The following is a 14,987-nucleotide window of genomic DNA, read 5'->3' as shown; positions in this document are numbered from 1 at the left end:
AAGAAAAAAAAACAAATAACCCGAAAATATAAGTTTTTGTTATGTTATTATTTAGAGATTTTTTTCGCATATAATATAGTTTTATAGTGGAACAAGTTATATGTCTAATCACATTATGGTTAACAAAGAATATATGGACACATTTCATTCATGGTCGAATAAGAGTATAAACTAACTCAGAACTTCAGCAAAATATACAACAAAATTTCATTAGTCGGACATTTTTACAAAAGTGAGATACATTAGTCTCTTTAAACTAGTTTATACTTTATTGTAGAAGCAGTTCTACTTCTTTAACATTTCACTACAGTGTAGCTTTTCTTATTTTCTTTATAAATCATTGTTACTAATATATAGCAATATCTTCTCGCAAAATGTATTTGAGTTTTCTTGTCTTTTCTTGTTTATCCGAAGTTAAGAGCCTGCAGATAAAGATGAAAACAAAAATAATCAAAAACTCTTATAATATTCTCTTAGTGACATAAGAAAGAGCGTGATCCTTGACGACAGCCATTGATATATATATATATATAACCTTATCTGTTTTTTTTTTTTTAAGCTATTGTTCAAAACAAGAAAGTGAAAGAAACAATATGGACATACCTTGATTATACATATATGCTAACATGGAGTTTTATTTAAACACGTGATATTGGCACGGCTCAATCAAACAAACTGATCTCTAAAATAAAAAGAGTACAAGTTTCTGATTGAACCGCACCAATATCTCGTCTTTGTTTACCAATAGCGCCCCAATACCAAACTCTACCTCAAAAGAGCCAAACCATAAGGGAAACCAAAAGAGAGAAGAAATCAAAACAAGTATATGATTGAACACGAATTGATGCATAGGTTAGGTAACAAGAGGCGTGTACTTACTCTTAAACCGGTTTCTGAAATCATTGTTTCCTTAATAACTTGATTTTGCGGATATGGAAATGAAAAGAAAGACAAACATGAGCTATTGCAATGTTTTTTTTCTTCTTCTTGGTTTTGCAGAGTATGTTTAGGAGATTATAAATACGAAGAGGGTTGAAGATGAAATGACAAGAGAAAAAACAAGCATTGAATTAGGCCAACAACCCCCACAACAAAAAGGAAGTTGGTTGTATTTAATTTGTGAAAATAATAAAAGTATATAAATATGTTTTTTTTCAAGAAATACTTAACGTTACAAAATATAGATATTATATTTTCTTATTCAAATCAAATAGGTCTGCCGTTACTAAAAAAATTGAACCACTTCCAAGAATTTCATAATGATTAGATTAACAGCTAGTTTTTGATTTATTGTAGTCGCTACGAAACAGCTAAACCATTATAGAGGTAGCAAAACAAGTTACAAGTCAAAACAAAACAAATCATAAAATGTGACTTAACATTGCCATTGGTGGGAACTTTCTCATGTATTAACAGTTTTATATAAATTCGATTGATTAAAAAAAAATTACGATGAAGTTGTTGTAAACGTCACAATATATATTACAATAACTTATCTAATCTATCGATCACTATACATATACTGTATATACCTAATCTGACTTTAATTTCCCATGGAAAATGATATACTTTTTGGTGATGGATATGTCTATATATATAAGAGTATGACCACGTAGTTATTGCAAATTCGTAATTGGAATTGCAGTTGGCGATTCAATATGATTCATCACATATATTTCTAACTAAAGATATATGTGTATGTCACAAGTTTTGTTAGGTGGAAAACGTGAACATGTATTAAGAAGAAAAAACTTGACTTCTGCGGTTTAATTTATATTTTACCTTATCTAACTTTTTAATTGTTTTATATCTTTGATATAATCGAGATGCCATGGCCTCATGTAACATGTGACTGAGAGCCAATATTTATGAAATAATATTGTACGTATTATTGCATGTACTAAAAGCATGTGTAAGTTTGTAACGCCTCGACGAAATATCGGAAACAATGACCACATGAAGTTTGTGCATGAGCTGCGTTTGTTGTTCTTAATTTAATATGTTTGGTTTGGTCTCACACATCTTTCTTTCTTTAATTTAATATTAGTCCAAGACGAACGTAACTTAGACATGTAAACTATGTATGCATAGACGACCATATAGATCGATTTGTAAATTAGAAGTAACAAAGGATCGACAGAGAAAGGCATGTTGGTGAGCTTTTTTCCGCGACTCCCAAAGTATCCATTTGAATTTTTGAACCTATTTTGGTGGTTATATTTTTCTAAATACCCTCATTTTTTGTCTCCAAATAAAAGAAGACTACATTCGTGAAACGGTTTTAGATTCAGATATAGTATATTGGAATTATTCCGTTGTACTATATCCAAATCCAAAACCGTTTCATGAGTGTAGTCTCCTTTTACTCATTAGAATGAATAATTTTAGAATGAATAATTTACAAGAAAAAGTTATTCCAATGATCCAGAAATTTATTCATTCCCATGATTCTTTTTCTGCATATAAATTAATTGTAATTGACGTAACAAATGAATTCAAACTTTACCTAACAAAACCAACTAGCTATACAGAATACCTACAAAGAAAAAATTAACATTTCTAAACCAATATATCACTTGCTAGACCAAAAAATAATAAATATTAAGAACTAATTACTATCACATTTACTATTTAAAGAATAAAGAATGAATAACAAACTAAATTCAGGAAACTTCTCTTGAAAAAGACTTAAAATCTACATTTCTTAAAAGTTCTTTGTCATCAGTTAAAACAATATGTTTAGAAAAATTGCACTCTATACAATGATCTAGTATCCCGTCCTTAATGCAAATTAAACTTTTGATGAATGGTGTTTATTGATAATTTTTTTTATCATGTTACTCATAGATCATCCGTTCCAATTAAGCAGTATGAGAATCTTTATCGCAGACATTACACCGAGTAAAAAAACATATATAAGTGGCTTTGTAGGAAAATAATATATATTTATAGAATATATATAGATGTATATGATGTACGCAGGTCTAGTCGACAAACATGTTAGCAGTTTAAGAGAATTTGTGGTTTTAACTATATTTGTGTACCAACCTACTACAAACTTTATTAGTAAAAATTTTGAGACATTGTTCACAATAATTTTTTCGAGCTTGGATGAGATCATAAATCAAAAGTGTATGTGACACATTTCTTCCCAGAAAGGTGCACACTAGATATCATAAATCGTATTAAAAAGAGAGGACAAGACATGTACATATAGCCATTGTAGACATAAACATCAACGTATCAAGACACATCATCGCATTAGCAAAAACACATGTTGTGGTATTCTTTTGTATATGTGTCAAATTCCGAAAACATATAGAATATAGAAATGAATAACAATAAAACACCATAAGATAGAATTGCAAACCAACAATTTATGGTCTATTCATTGATTTATTATCTACAAATAAATTCAAATCAAATGTAATGTTTTCCCGATCCTACTCAAATGATCATAGAAAATATCATTAACTAAAATGACCAACTCTAATTAGTTTTAGAATTCTTAGCTAAGTAATTGGATTGCACAGTGCAATACTTGTATAGGTTGTATTAACTTCAACTTCTGATCGTATCTTGTAAAGTTAAAGTAATCTTTTTTTTTTTTTTTTTTTTTTTTTGACATCATTACAAATTATACGACTCTCTTTAAGAGGGAGCGGGTTTGAACCCGGATCTGGTGAGAAGGCAACAGAGTTAAAGTAATCTGTTTTCTAGAAACTTAAGCTTTAATTTACCCAAAATAAAATAAAAAGGAAAAAAATTCTGTTTTTATGAGGAAACAATAAATTATATCGTTTAAAAGAACAAAAAAATAAATGAGTCGCGGCAAAGAGAAATCAATCTGAACCGAATGTTATTCTAAACCAGAATCCGGTACAAAATTTCCGGTTATGCAGCAGCAGAAAGAACAAATGGCAACAAATTGTGAACGATGATGACGATAAGTTCCAAACTCGGACGAAAGTTTCAGACTTTGCGTGAAGAGTTTACAAATCTTGAAACCCTAATTCAGTTTTCTACACGAAACCCAAACAATATCGATCTTTGATCCTTCCTACATTTGATTCTCATCATCAGTCAAACGAAAAGCCCTAATCTTTGGTATGTATGATTCTCTCTGGGTTTGTTTCTTTTTTTTTGGTTTTTCTCTCCAATCAATCGATCTCAGGAATTCGAGAGTTTTGATTAGTGAATCAGATTTCAATTCGTAGTGTTCACTTTATTTCGATTTCAGGAATTCGGATTCTTAAATCACAATGGCTAATAGCTCTTTCAAGTTGGAACACCCACTGGGTAAGTTTTTTTTATATCCTTCTTGGTTCTTTCATGGAATCATGTATAAAAACTAAGGCTTTGTTTAGTGGATTACTAGAAAGTAAGGATCTTTGATTGAAAAGATAGAGACTTTGATTACTACGATTTGATCAATCAATCACTGATGTTCTTTGATCATTCGTTGGGGGTTTTGTTATGTCAGAAAGGAGACAAATTGAAGCTTCTCGGATCAGGGACAAGTATCCAGACAGGATTCCAGTAATGTTTTTTTGTTTATCATTTGTTTTGTTCTGCTCTGTGTGAATTATTTCGGTTTAGCTTTTAAACAGAGAGGAAGTATATATGTTGCAGGTGATTGTAGAGAGAGCTGAAAGAAGTGATGTTCCGAACATTGACAAGAAAAAGTCAGTAATGATCATTCTTCTTCTTACGGTGTTCTTTCTTATTGGCAACTTATGAGTTCTACACACTTCATAATCTAAAGAAAAGAAACTGTTCCACTCTCTCTGATTGATTAGTGTATTGATATCCTGAATCCATTTTACTAATGGAATCAAAAGGAACTATTGTTTTGAGAACTGTATCTTTGTATAGTATGAAGCCCAAAATGAGATTTCTCTTGATTCTAGACTACAAGAAGTCTTTATATCAGGGATATGTGTTGATCTGTGACTTTTTGGCTGTTGGATTTTCAGGTACCTTGTTCCGGCTGATCTAACTGTGGGACAATTTGTGTATGTTGTCCGTAAAAGAATCAAGCTGAGTGCTGAAAAGGCGATCTTTGTCTTTGTGAAGAACACATTGCCTCCAACTGGTAAACACACAAATCTTAGCAATAAAACTGGTTTATGTCTGTTTCACTCTCAAGAAAATAGTGATTTGCGCATACTCACCTTAGCTGCAAACTAAAAGCAATGATGAATGCTTTGTTGTTGATGTGTTTTGCAGCTGCAATGATGTCTGCAATCTATGATGAGAACAAAGACGAAGATGGGTTTCTCTACATGACTTACAGTGGAGAGAACACCTTTGGTTTGGTTTAAGTGTGTCTACTACTACCACCTTTGTGTGTTTATGTATATATTATAAGCTCTTTTATGACTATGAATATGCAAAAGTTAATCCATACACTACTTTAGACTTATTAATGTAAATGTTGCTTTGAATTTTATGTTCTATAGTTTGGGTTATACTTTTATAGACACACAACTTGTGTCATCCAATATAGTTTGCCAAAAACCTAGTGTGACTATTTCAAGAAACAACAAATAGTTATAAGTGAAAGCCTACTAGTTGTTATTAAGATATATAAACGAAGATTTGAGCCATGTTGTATAATATAAAACAAAAACTTTCAATCGTGGGATGCACCAAAACGCATTAACTCATATCACATGAAACTCATAGACAAATAAACAAATTTAAATACAACGATAAAATTGAGATCTTAGAAAGAAACAATTTCTTTCGAAAGGAGAAAAAGATTTCAAGATTTCAAGATTTCTCTTCTTCTTATTTCAAGAATCAGAGTCTTTCTTCTTCTTATGGACAAGATTCTTCACCCACTTGAAAGTTATGAGATCAACAATCTTGGCCGATTTGGTTTGGCCAGAGTTCTTACCTCCTGCATCTTTCTTGCTGTTGGTGTTCTCATCAACGGCCATCTCTCCAAATCCTCCGGTTCCCCATTGATCCGCCCAACTTGGTGCTTCACTAGCCATATCGCTATGGTGATATCTTTTCGCAATGCAAAAAGTCCTAAAAAAAATCTTCAAATTCTTCAATCAAAGAAAGATAAACAAACAAGAAAATGAATAATGTTAATGATGTACAACTACTTTGAAAATAAAAGAGAAAGGAGAGTTACCTCTAATGTGGTTGAGAAGTCTTCTTTGGAGAAGAAAGACAGATTTTTTGATTTAGCAATATGAGCTGATAATGCAGAGAATGAAGGAGACTAATAGTAGCTAGATGTGTTTGTTCTTTTTTTTAATCTATAAACAACAAAAATAATATTATTGAATTAAGTTGTCCTTTTCTTTCTTCAGGGTTCAAAATCTTTAGATTTGTTTAACTTATATTATCTTGTCTTTGAAAGCACTTTTAGTAAACTCAAGTTTGTTCGTTTCCGACTTGCAAAGCAAAAACATTGTTTTTGGAATATTTAGGTATGAAGCATAAGATGTTAGACATCTTAATATGTATGTCTCATTCCATGTGACATATCCATCTTATATATGTTCTTTATATGTTTCTTTTTTGTTTTTGTTTTTGTTTTTATTTTACTTTCTTCACATGAATCCTATGAAGATTTTGAATTGTCATTATAAATCTATAAACTTCAATTCCAAGTTATATTCAAAAGTTTTGTAATATTTTCAGTTAACTTTATTTATCAATTCTTTTAAGAAATCGGATATATATAGACATACACATAAAGCCAGGTTGGAATGGAATGTAATCCAAAACGTCTGAAATGTGTCTTATGTAACCTAAAGCAGAAACACTCAGTGATTACTTTATCAAAAGTCATCACTTCCAAGTTTAGTACACAATACTTAAGGTTATCAAAAGAATAACCAAAATCAGAATAACATATTTGCTTCTTTTTTCTTTTTGCTATAAGAAAAAAAAAAAGTAGTTTTGTATTTATAAATGTTAGTCCGTAAATAATAAAGCATGAACAAATAGTTATTTTTTAACTTTAGTTTGGTGCGGTCTATTTGAAAGCTTTTATTATTATTGAAGAACTCTTTTAGACCATGACCGACGAAAAAGAGTAAAAACGACAGCATTTGATTTTGTTCATATGAGAAAAAAAAATGTATAGTAAAATTACGACAACAAATTTCACTATATCACTAAAAATATCAGATTTATCTACAACGAAAAAGATTTTATATTCGTTTCAATTCCTCAAATAGTAAAGAAAACTACTTATTAGTTCTCTTAGTAGACTTTGATTTCTTCATTTTACTATTACCTGACTTATTACTATTACTACTACTATTACTCATGCTTGTCCATTTATACCCAATTGGTATAGCGAACGGGTCGTCAGGTGTTTGCTGCTCTTCCTCCTCTACCCGTCGCTGTGAGCCTTTTCCTAGTCTCAGCCAAGTCGAAGGCCGAGAAATCGAATTCCGAGCATCGGGTTTTTCGTCATCTGATTGGCCTTCTTCACCGGCTGAGGTAGCTGATTGGAGGAATCTTGGACTAGAGAGTGGCGTGTAGAATGTCTCCGCCGGAGGAAGCTCGACGAATTTGGTGAATGTGATGACTACTTTGACCGTAGGGACGACAGGAATCGACAGCTGTGAACCCACAAGAGAGATCTTTGTTTAGCATATAAAATAAAAGTAAAGAAGTTTCATAATCATCATCTAAAAGATTTTGACTTGCGTTTAAAAAAAAAAAAAAAAGCACAATTTCCCAAATTTAGAGAGATCTTATAAAAAAAAAAAAAAAAGCAAAAGCTTTGGTTCTTCCTCCGTGACCCATCCGTGATCTTGTCACGTCAGCGTTCCATTGACAATGACTAACCCAATCCGAACGGGCCACGTAAGTTCGTTTGACCCATTAGGTATAACGGTCGTAATGTTTTAGCTTAGGAAGTGCCCAAAAAGAGTAACACAATCAGCAAAAGTGATTTTAATGATTTCCAAAATAAAAAATCTTTTAAAAAAAATTAAATTTAAAACTTATACTAATAGGCTAATACTTCCAAAATTAATAACTTACACTACTTGCTTAGAATTTTTGTGAAGATTTATAGTTCCTAGGGGTTTAAGGTTTAGGATTAAGGTTTAATTTTAGACTAAATTACTTAAGTTTTAAACATATGGTATAAAATATGATGGTTTAGAGAAAAAAATGTAAACAGAGAAATTAAAGATAATTACGAGATTGCCATTTTTGTGTTACCTTGACTGGGAAAGTTCCCGGCGGGAACTTGGTGGTGAGAAGATCACGCATTCTGGCGACGGCTTTGACTTTGTTAGCTAAAATGTCAAGTAACGGAAGCAGCTCCTCTGTTTTTAACGGAAACTGATCCGTTAACCAAACTGACGGATGTAAGCTTTTCACAAACTCCTTCTCTTTGATCTGAGGAGACGGCGGAGGATTCACTGGAGACACCGTTGAAGGTATGGCTACTGATCTTCTCGGTGGCTGGAATTGAGCTACTGATCTTCTTGGTGGTTGGATTTGAGCCATTGATCTTCTCGGTGGTTGGAATTGAGTTACTGATCTTCTCGGAGGTTGAGTTTGCGGCGGCGGTTGTGGTGGTCGCGCGGCGGAGGGATAAACGTCGACGCTTTTTCTCCCGACGGAGATATAATCTCTGTCTTCTTTAACGAAGCTACTGTGTCGTCTCTGTGACCGTTGCGGCGGAGCTAGAAAACTGGGATTCTCAGCTACTAAGAAACCTTCGTCGTCTTCGTCTAACTCTAACGGCAAAACTTGTTCGCTTCCATCTCCGGTAACGATTTTCCGAGATCTGAAACTAAATGTAACTTTCTGGATTTCATAAACCCTAGCTTTCCATTCTCCGACGTTCTCCATCTTCTCTTGCCGCCGCCAATTCGTTCTCGCGACGAGCTCTGCTTTGGTAACATCCATACCCGGACGGTACAAGCTCGACTGAGAACAGAATCCGGCGATATCGGAATCACTTATCGGAGCTCCGGCACTTTCAAAAGCGTCGAGAATTTTCCGATCGTCTCGATTCAGTACAAGCAAAGATCCAGGAGAAATATCTAGAGACTCATCACCATCACCAAGGAACAAAAAGCTTTGATCGGCTCTTTGAATTTTCAAACCGTCAAAACCAGCTAAAGTCGTATCAGCGCGGAGGTTACCGTCGCGTTTCCAGATCTTGTAAGTATCAGAGGGAGCGATTTTCCCGACGAACGGAATCACAGAGCTCTCGAAGTGAAAAGAGATCTCCATGTAAAAATCTCTCATACGACGGAGAACAGCGATTAAACGAGGCAACCTCCGCCGCCATTTACACCAAGCTAAACGGTGGTGATGCCGTAAAAGCACTTTCATAACCTCAGAATTCCGGCGACAAAACGCCTCCTGTAACGGATTCCATCCAGAACCGTTCTGCAGCGAGATATCACCTCCGGCGGAAGAAATCGCCCTCGCCGCGAAAAGATCGTCGAGTCTAACCGCTAAATGAAGCGGCGTCTCGCGCGAAGGAACGTCGCGACGGTCGACCAAGGCGGAGATCTGATCGGCGACTCGTTCTTGACTCAGTGAGTCGGATTCTGTTCGGATCTGCTCCGGATCTCCAAGCTTCGGTAACGAGGATAGAAGACGAGTGAGCGCGCCGTGATCTCCCAAAACGACGGCGTAGTGAACTGGACTGTGAGCGTAATCTTCAGGTCTGATTGCAGACGCCGACGAAGGCCGAGACATAGTTTACGGCGAGCTTCAACAGTAATCGAAAAATGTACTTCTTCTTCTTCGTCTTCGTCTTCGTCGTCGTCTTCTTCTTCTTATTCGTGTTGTTGTTAGAGTTCGTCTTCTTCGATTGAAGCTGAAACGGAATGTTTTTGGAAATGGGATGTTACAGAAGTCGAAGTTTGTGGTGAGGAATTTAATTCCTTTTTTATTTTTTATTTTTTTAAATTACGTTTTTATTTTTATTATTAAATTTGGAAGGTCTCTTTATTTGGGGAGGCGTGAGAGAAGAAGAGAGTCGTAATAAGGATATTTCTGGGCTTTTTGTCAGTACTCTTTTCTTTTTTTTCTTTTTTTTCTTATTTGGCCTTTTTTTTTTGTCTTTTTCACTATTTGTGTTTAAATTCTTGTTGGATTTTAGGTGTTTTTAATTTTTTTTCAGAAATTTGTACTGTAAAAAGCAAAGGTAACATAACAGTATATGATGATAGGTTGAAAAAATATTGGAATGATTTTAAATAAGGAATTTTAATAATTACTATATGGAACAAAATCATTTGAGATGTCACAGTTTATTATATAAACTCATGACTCATGGGTTGACTACTAATGATGAAAATAAAATAGAAATAATACAATTATCAGTTTCTATTATGGTTGTCGAAACTATATATTAGCATTATTCAATATTGATAATACATTTGTGATATACGTTTAATACGAGTAATTTACTATTTTGACAGTTACAAAGATTTTAATAGCTATAAATATTCGTTATGAGATGTTTTCTGTTTTCTGCAATTAATATTTTCACTGTGGAATTAATTTTTTCACCATTTTGAATGTTGTTTCCAACCACTCCTTGTGTTGTGTATGCATTACTTTTGTTATCAGGTATAGATCCATTAGGATTCAAGTAGGATATTTAGAAATATAGGATTCTTTAACATAATTTTAAATTTCGTATTGAGTTTAGATAAATATTTGTCATATTTGAATAGTTTTAAGTTATACCTAATTTACGAAATATATTTTGGTATCGGATCGAGTTAAGACATTTTTTCATATGAACCAAAGTTAAAAACTTTTATATTGATCCAAATTTAATAAAATATTGAAATAAATCCACATTCGTATAAAAAATAGTAAAAGAAAACAAGATTTTAATCATTAATCAAAAATTTAGAGTTATCAAAACAAATTTAATTTCATAAAAAACAGCAATGCCAAACACTAAAACACCAAATTCGTTAGTCGATAATTCATAACTTTTTGAAACATCAAATAGTACCAAATTCGAAATTAGAATCATATATCACAAAAATGTGTAATATAAGATTACAAAAAAGTACATCATAATATGATTATATCTGATGATATGATAGGTTGAAAAATGTACTAAGGAAATTTCAATAATTACTCTCAAAACAAAATTATTTGACATGTCAAAGTTTATTATAGTCATGAGACTCATGACTCATGAGTTGACTACTAATGATGAAACAAAACAAAACAATTATCAGTTTCTATTATGGTTGTCGAAACTATATCATTATATATTTATGCGTATACATATATATGTTTTAATACAACTGTAGTTCGACATTCACAAAATAAAATTAATAGTAGTTGTAAATATTAGTTATAAGTGCAATTAATTTTTTTTTGCCGGTTTAGAATTTTGTTACAACTAATTTTGTGTATTCATTATTATTACTAATATTTTCATGGATTGAAACGTCAAATTCACTTTCTAACTGTTTTTTTTATATATATTAATTTAAGCTAATAAGTATATAACTGTATAAGTTTGTTTATTAAAGGTCGTATTAAGTACTATAAGCTTTTAATGTGTTATTAGCTGTGCTACCTAAAACTGTTCACTTAAATAAATGATCAAATAAAAGTTTGTGTAAATGATCTAATAAATCATAATTTAATTTTATTTATAGGACACAACGTACGATACGAAGAATTTTAGGAATAACAAAAAAAAAAAAAAAAAAAAAAAGATAAAGAAAAGTGAGAAAAGAATCGCTTTGTCGTGACCAAATGCAAATTTTGCAACAGAATAAAAATTTACAATCTGCTAGACAAAAGAAATAATACTAATATATACTTTTGCTCCCTCTAACCGACCAATCCGGTTCTATTATTATATAATTAATATCATTATCGTTTAAAGTATCGAATAAATCAAGTCTTAAACCTTAAAAACTGAGTCTTCTTAATCTAATCGACTCTGTACATAAAACGACACCGTTTGGGGTCAGCCTCTAAAGATCAAAGTTGTGTCTGTTTTAAGTAAAAAATCTCACATTTCTGAAAACAGGGCTAGTAACGACCTACATTGACTTGAGTACATATGCGACAATGGTGACTGCTCTGTATCTCTCTCAGTCTCTCTAGTGCTTCTATGAGAATCACAGACCAAACAATGGTTCTTTGAAAACTGTGTAATACGCCACTAGATTCACCCTCAAGAACCTGTCAAGATCCATGGGATTAGTGAGTAAATTGCTGAGTGTTTGAATTGTCAAGATCCATGTGAAGACTTGTTGGTTGGTACAGGTTAATGGAGTCAAAAAGGCTTACATGACCAATCCAAGAATTCAGGAGCTGCATTACATCATTCCAATCTATACCTGCAGTTCATAAACACCATGATCCAACACATGATACTGAAATCAGACACTACATGATCCAAGTTTAAGTCTTGGGTGTAAATTTTGGAGAGTCCAGACGAATAAGGTTACCAAAAATGCAGAAGATAAATGACTTAGAAAAAAAAAATCAGCAAAAATATAGTTTGGATACAAACGTCTCCTATTTGGCTGCTTTGCTGTTTCTAGGCTACCAAACTTAGCAATATATAAGAACAGAGACTCGAGATTACAATTTAAGTTAAATTTTTCCAAACCAGAATGCTTTTTGAAGTAAAATATCAATATTTCAGGAATATTCATAATAAAAGCAAAATCCTTGACTAGCCTTCTAATCTATGAAACACAATTTCTGGTGAAAATAGCCATCAATTCAGGCACAAGCTCCTTGTCTTCATGGTTCCTCACATACCTGTTTAAGAACTCTTCATTGCTACATACCAAAACAGACGACATTAGAGGGAGTTCACTTCCGAGCAATCCTTTTGCCATGAGAGCTTTAATTACATTACACCTTGGGACAGTCCTCTTCTCCAGGCTGTATCCAAGCATCGAAGGGGTTGAAATCACAGACTTTAGAGGCCAATTCATCTTCTTCACCACAAACTCAGTTTTTTTCGTCACCGTCTTCCCAGATAAAATAAGACATTGAGGAAAGCGCTTGGCTAGGATTACAAACTCATCTTTGCTGAATCCGAGGCAGAGAAATGTTTCAATGGTGTTCAATATCTTCTTCTCTGAAGCACCAATACATTGTGGAAACCTCTTCATCACAGAGAGGACCTCGTCTTCGAGTAGTCCACACTTCTTCAGGGTTTCAAAAGTCTGCACTATCTTCTTCTCCGAGTTATTCATAAAGGTAGGAGACTTCTTGAACATTTTCCAAACATCTTCCACAGCAAAGCCTAACCCTTTACAGACATTGACTTTTTCTTCTATCGTTTTCTCGCTGTATTTGTAAATAACCTTAAGAGCATGGACAAACCTTGATGTTGTTGGATCAAAACCCATCTCAACAACTTTCTTGAGTGATTCTTCAAAATTTTCTTTTCCACAGACAGGTTGGGCATCAGAGATGAGCAAGGAGAACAACAACTTCTGAGGCACACCCAATTCTCTCAGAACCAAAACATTTCTGATTTTATTCCCCTGTCTATTACCCTCTGGCAAAGATTGACATAACGTTTCATACTTGGAACTCTTATCTGCCTCTATAACCTCTTTGATGAAATCATAGTATCTGCTAATAGTTTGTCCTGCTTTCCTTCCCAAGATTTCAGGAACTGTAGAAACAATCTCAGTGAGATCAGACCTCGAAGCTCCTCTAGACAGCAAAAACTGAAGCTTGGGAGCAAGTGATTTCTCAGCATCTAATACAAGCAACTGTGGATAATCCATAACAATGCTTGAAATCTGAGATTTTGTGAACCCATTACTTCTAAAAAGACTCAGAACTGAATCAGGGTTGCCCTTGTCCTCGAAAATGACTCTCATGGAGATCGACTTAGCTACTTTTGAAGTTAAACCCAATGACTCAACGAGGTAAGAGGCTGTAAAGTTCTTACCTTTACGACCATCTATAGCAGCACTGGACACAGAGGAGAACGAATTGGAAAAAGCAGATTCATTTTGCACTGCAAAACTCATATGACGCCATTTCTGCAACTCGCCCAACTTTTTTCCATGGAGTTTCAGAGAATACATGACCAAGGCAATTCAAAACTAGCAAAAGACGGAGAAGAGCAGGAAGAACAGAACACAGCAAATCCTAAAGTGTAGAAGCGACTCTACTCAAACCCAACTATCAGTTTCAATTCGAGAAGACGAACAGTGCGGATTGTGAAGTGAAGGAAGAACGATTCACTCATCGATCAGTTTCAACAGCAGCTCGACGGAATAAAAACATGTAGAGAGAGATAGAAAGAACTCGCAAAAAGTGAGAAAGAGATCCGGACTTAATCCGGAACAAAAGATCCGATATAAAATCGGAAATAAGACCGACGAAACTAATATATTAATTAATTTTACAAGTAACAATTAATTTTCTTGTTAAATACAATTTTTTTGTCAATCTCATTATTCATTCATATTGATAGATGAAATGAAAACATGTTTTAAGAACACAAGTTTAACTAGTTTTGCAGTAAAATTTAAAGATCTAGTCTGTGTAATAGAGCTTGGACAAACTTCGAGGTATTTGGATCAAAACCCATCTCAACAACTTGAGTGACTTTTTGAAACTTTTTCTTTTCATTCCCAAGACTTTTGGAACAATCTGAGTGAGATCAGAGCTTGAAGCTCCTCAGGACTGCAGAAACTCTGAAGCTTGGGACCAAGTGATTTTGCAACATCTAATATAAGCAAGATTTAGAAGCTAAACTCGTTATGATGTTGGAGAGCTGAGAATCTATGAACATGAAGAAGACTCGAAAGAGAATCCGGATTACCCTTTGGCCTCAAAGCTCACCTTCCTTGAGATTAGATTCTGCGAGTTATGTAGTTAACCCAATGAATCAACATGTACGTTTCAAGGCTCACATGTGCATCACTAGCAGCAGAAGAGAAGCAAGGAGAACATACGTTTTGCACAAGCTCTGAAACAGTCAAATTATGCCATTTCTGCAGCTGAACCAA

General features: G+C 33.6%; 4 protein-coding genes and 1 long non-coding RNA gene across 8 annotated transcripts; 1 reads left to right on the top strand and 4 right to left on the bottom strand.

The window, feature by feature from the left end:
* Nucleotides 1–119: 119 nt before the first annotated feature.
* LOC111832003 lies at nucleotides 120–1,066 on the bottom strand. Its single transcript, XR_002835109.1, has 2 exons — nucleotides 604–1,066; nucleotides 120–422 (listed from the first exon to the last, which is right to left on the bottom strand). It is a non-coding gene; the product is annotated as an uncharacterized LOC111832003 (long non-coding RNA).
* Nucleotides 1,067–3,944: 2,878 nt separating this feature from the next.
* Nucleotides 3,945–5,485, top strand: LOC17894558 (autophagy-related protein 8c). The gene is made up of 6 exons (XM_006300270.2): nucleotides 3,945–4,107; nucleotides 4,241–4,299; nucleotides 4,484–4,539; nucleotides 4,633–4,685; nucleotides 4,977–5,095; nucleotides 5,230–5,485. Exons 2-6 carry the CDS (start codon nucleotides 4,263–4,265, stop codon nucleotides 5,322–5,324), a joined length of 360 nt encoding a protein of 119 aa, XP_006300332.1. The 5' UTR covers nucleotides 3,945–4,107; nucleotides 4,241–4,262; the 3' UTR covers nucleotides 5,325–5,485.
* A 162-nt stretch (nucleotides 5,486–5,647) lies between these two features.
* On the bottom strand, nucleotides 5,648–6,309 carry LOC17896284. Of its 3 annotated transcripts, none has more exons than XM_023788263.1 (2): nucleotides 6,149–6,309; nucleotides 5,648–6,059 (listed from the first exon to the last, which is right to left on the bottom strand). In XM_023788263.1, the coding sequence occupies exon 2, from the start codon at nucleotides 6,000–6,002 to the stop codon at nucleotides 5,799–5,801; it is 204 nt and encodes a 67-aa protein (XP_023644031.1). In that variant the 5' UTR covers nucleotides 6,003–6,059; nucleotides 6,149–6,309; the 3' UTR covers nucleotides 5,648–5,798. The 3 variants fall into 3 exon arrangements, with proteins under 3 accessions (XP_023644031.1, XP_023644032.1, XP_006300892.1); XM_023788264.1 differs by having other exon boundaries at nucleotides 5,648–6,050; XM_006300830.2 differs by having other exon boundaries at nucleotides 5,648–6,039.
* An 802-nt stretch (nucleotides 6,310–7,111) lies between these two features.
* LOC17894007 (ankyrin repeat domain-containing protein 13C) lies at nucleotides 7,112–10,117 on the bottom strand. Its single transcript, XM_006300814.2, has 2 exons — nucleotides 8,206–10,117; nucleotides 7,112–7,595 (listed from the first exon to the last, which is right to left on the bottom strand). The coding sequence occupies exons 1-2, from the start codon at nucleotides 9,703–9,705 to the stop codon at nucleotides 7,215–7,217; spliced, it is 1,881 nt and encodes a 626-aa protein (XP_006300876.1). The 5' UTR covers nucleotides 9,706–10,117; the 3' UTR covers nucleotides 7,112–7,214.
* Nucleotides 10,118–11,821: 1,704 nt separating this feature from the next.
* Nucleotides 11,822–14,312, bottom strand: LOC17896278 (transcription termination factor MTERF4, chloroplastic). Of its 2 annotated transcripts, XM_023787550.1 has the most exons (3): nucleotides 12,766–14,312; nucleotides 12,286–12,335; nucleotides 11,822–12,177 (listed from the first exon to the last, which is right to left on the bottom strand). In XM_023787550.1, the coding sequence occupies exons 1-2, from the start codon at nucleotides 14,055–14,057 to the stop codon at nucleotides 12,320–12,322; spliced, it is 1,308 nt and encodes a 435-aa protein (XP_023643318.1). In that variant the 5' UTR covers nucleotides 14,058–14,312; the 3' UTR covers nucleotides 11,822–12,177; nucleotides 12,286–12,319. The 2 variants fall into 2 exon arrangements, with proteins under 2 accessions (XP_023643318.1, XP_006302243.1); XM_006302181.2 differs by lacking the exons at nucleotides 11,822–12,177; nucleotides 12,286–12,335 and having other exon boundaries at nucleotides 12,470–14,312.
* Nucleotides 14,313–14,987: the final 675 nt, after the last annotated feature.

The sequence above is a fragment of the Capsella rubella genome, unplaced genomic scaffold (genome assembly GCF_000375325.1).
Source record: "Capsella rubella cultivar Monte Gargano unplaced genomic scaffold, Caprub1_0 scaffold_2, whole genome shotgun sequence".
In the NCBI taxonomy this organism is placed as follows: domain Eukaryota; kingdom Viridiplantae; phylum Streptophyta; class Magnoliopsida; order Brassicales; family Brassicaceae; genus Capsella; species Capsella rubella.
The sequence above is the reverse complement of the archived record's forward strand: the minus strand, read 5'-3'. Positions and strand labels throughout refer to the sequence as shown.

Coding starts and splice junctions, on each gene's coding strand:
- LOC17894558 (XM_006300270.2), top strand. CDS start 4,263: ATGGCTAATAGCTCTTTCAAGTTGGAACACCCACTGG. Junction 4,300..4,483: donor CAAGTTGGAACACCCACTGG/GTAAGTTTTTTT, acceptor TTGTTATGTCAG/AAAGGAGACAAATTGAAGCT. Junction 5,096..5,229: donor GAACACATTGCCTCCAACTG/GTAAACACACAA, acceptor TGTGTTTTGCAG/CTGCAATGATGTCTGCAATC.
- LOC17896284 (XM_023788263.1), bottom strand. CDS start 6,002: ATGGCTAGTGAAGCACCAAGTTGGGCGGATCAATGGGGAACCGGAGGA.
- LOC17894007 (XM_006300814.2), bottom strand. CDS start 9,705: ATGTCTCGGCCTTCGTCGGCGTCTGCAATCAGACCTGAAGATTACGCT. Junction 7,596..8,205: donor CGGGAACTTTCCCAGTCAAG/GTAACACAAAAA, acceptor GTGGGTTCACAG/CTGTCGATTCCTGTCGTCCC.
- LOC17896278 (XM_006302181.2), bottom strand. CDS start 14,057: ATGTATTCTCTGAAACTCCATGGAAAAAAGTTGGGCGAGTTGCAGAAA.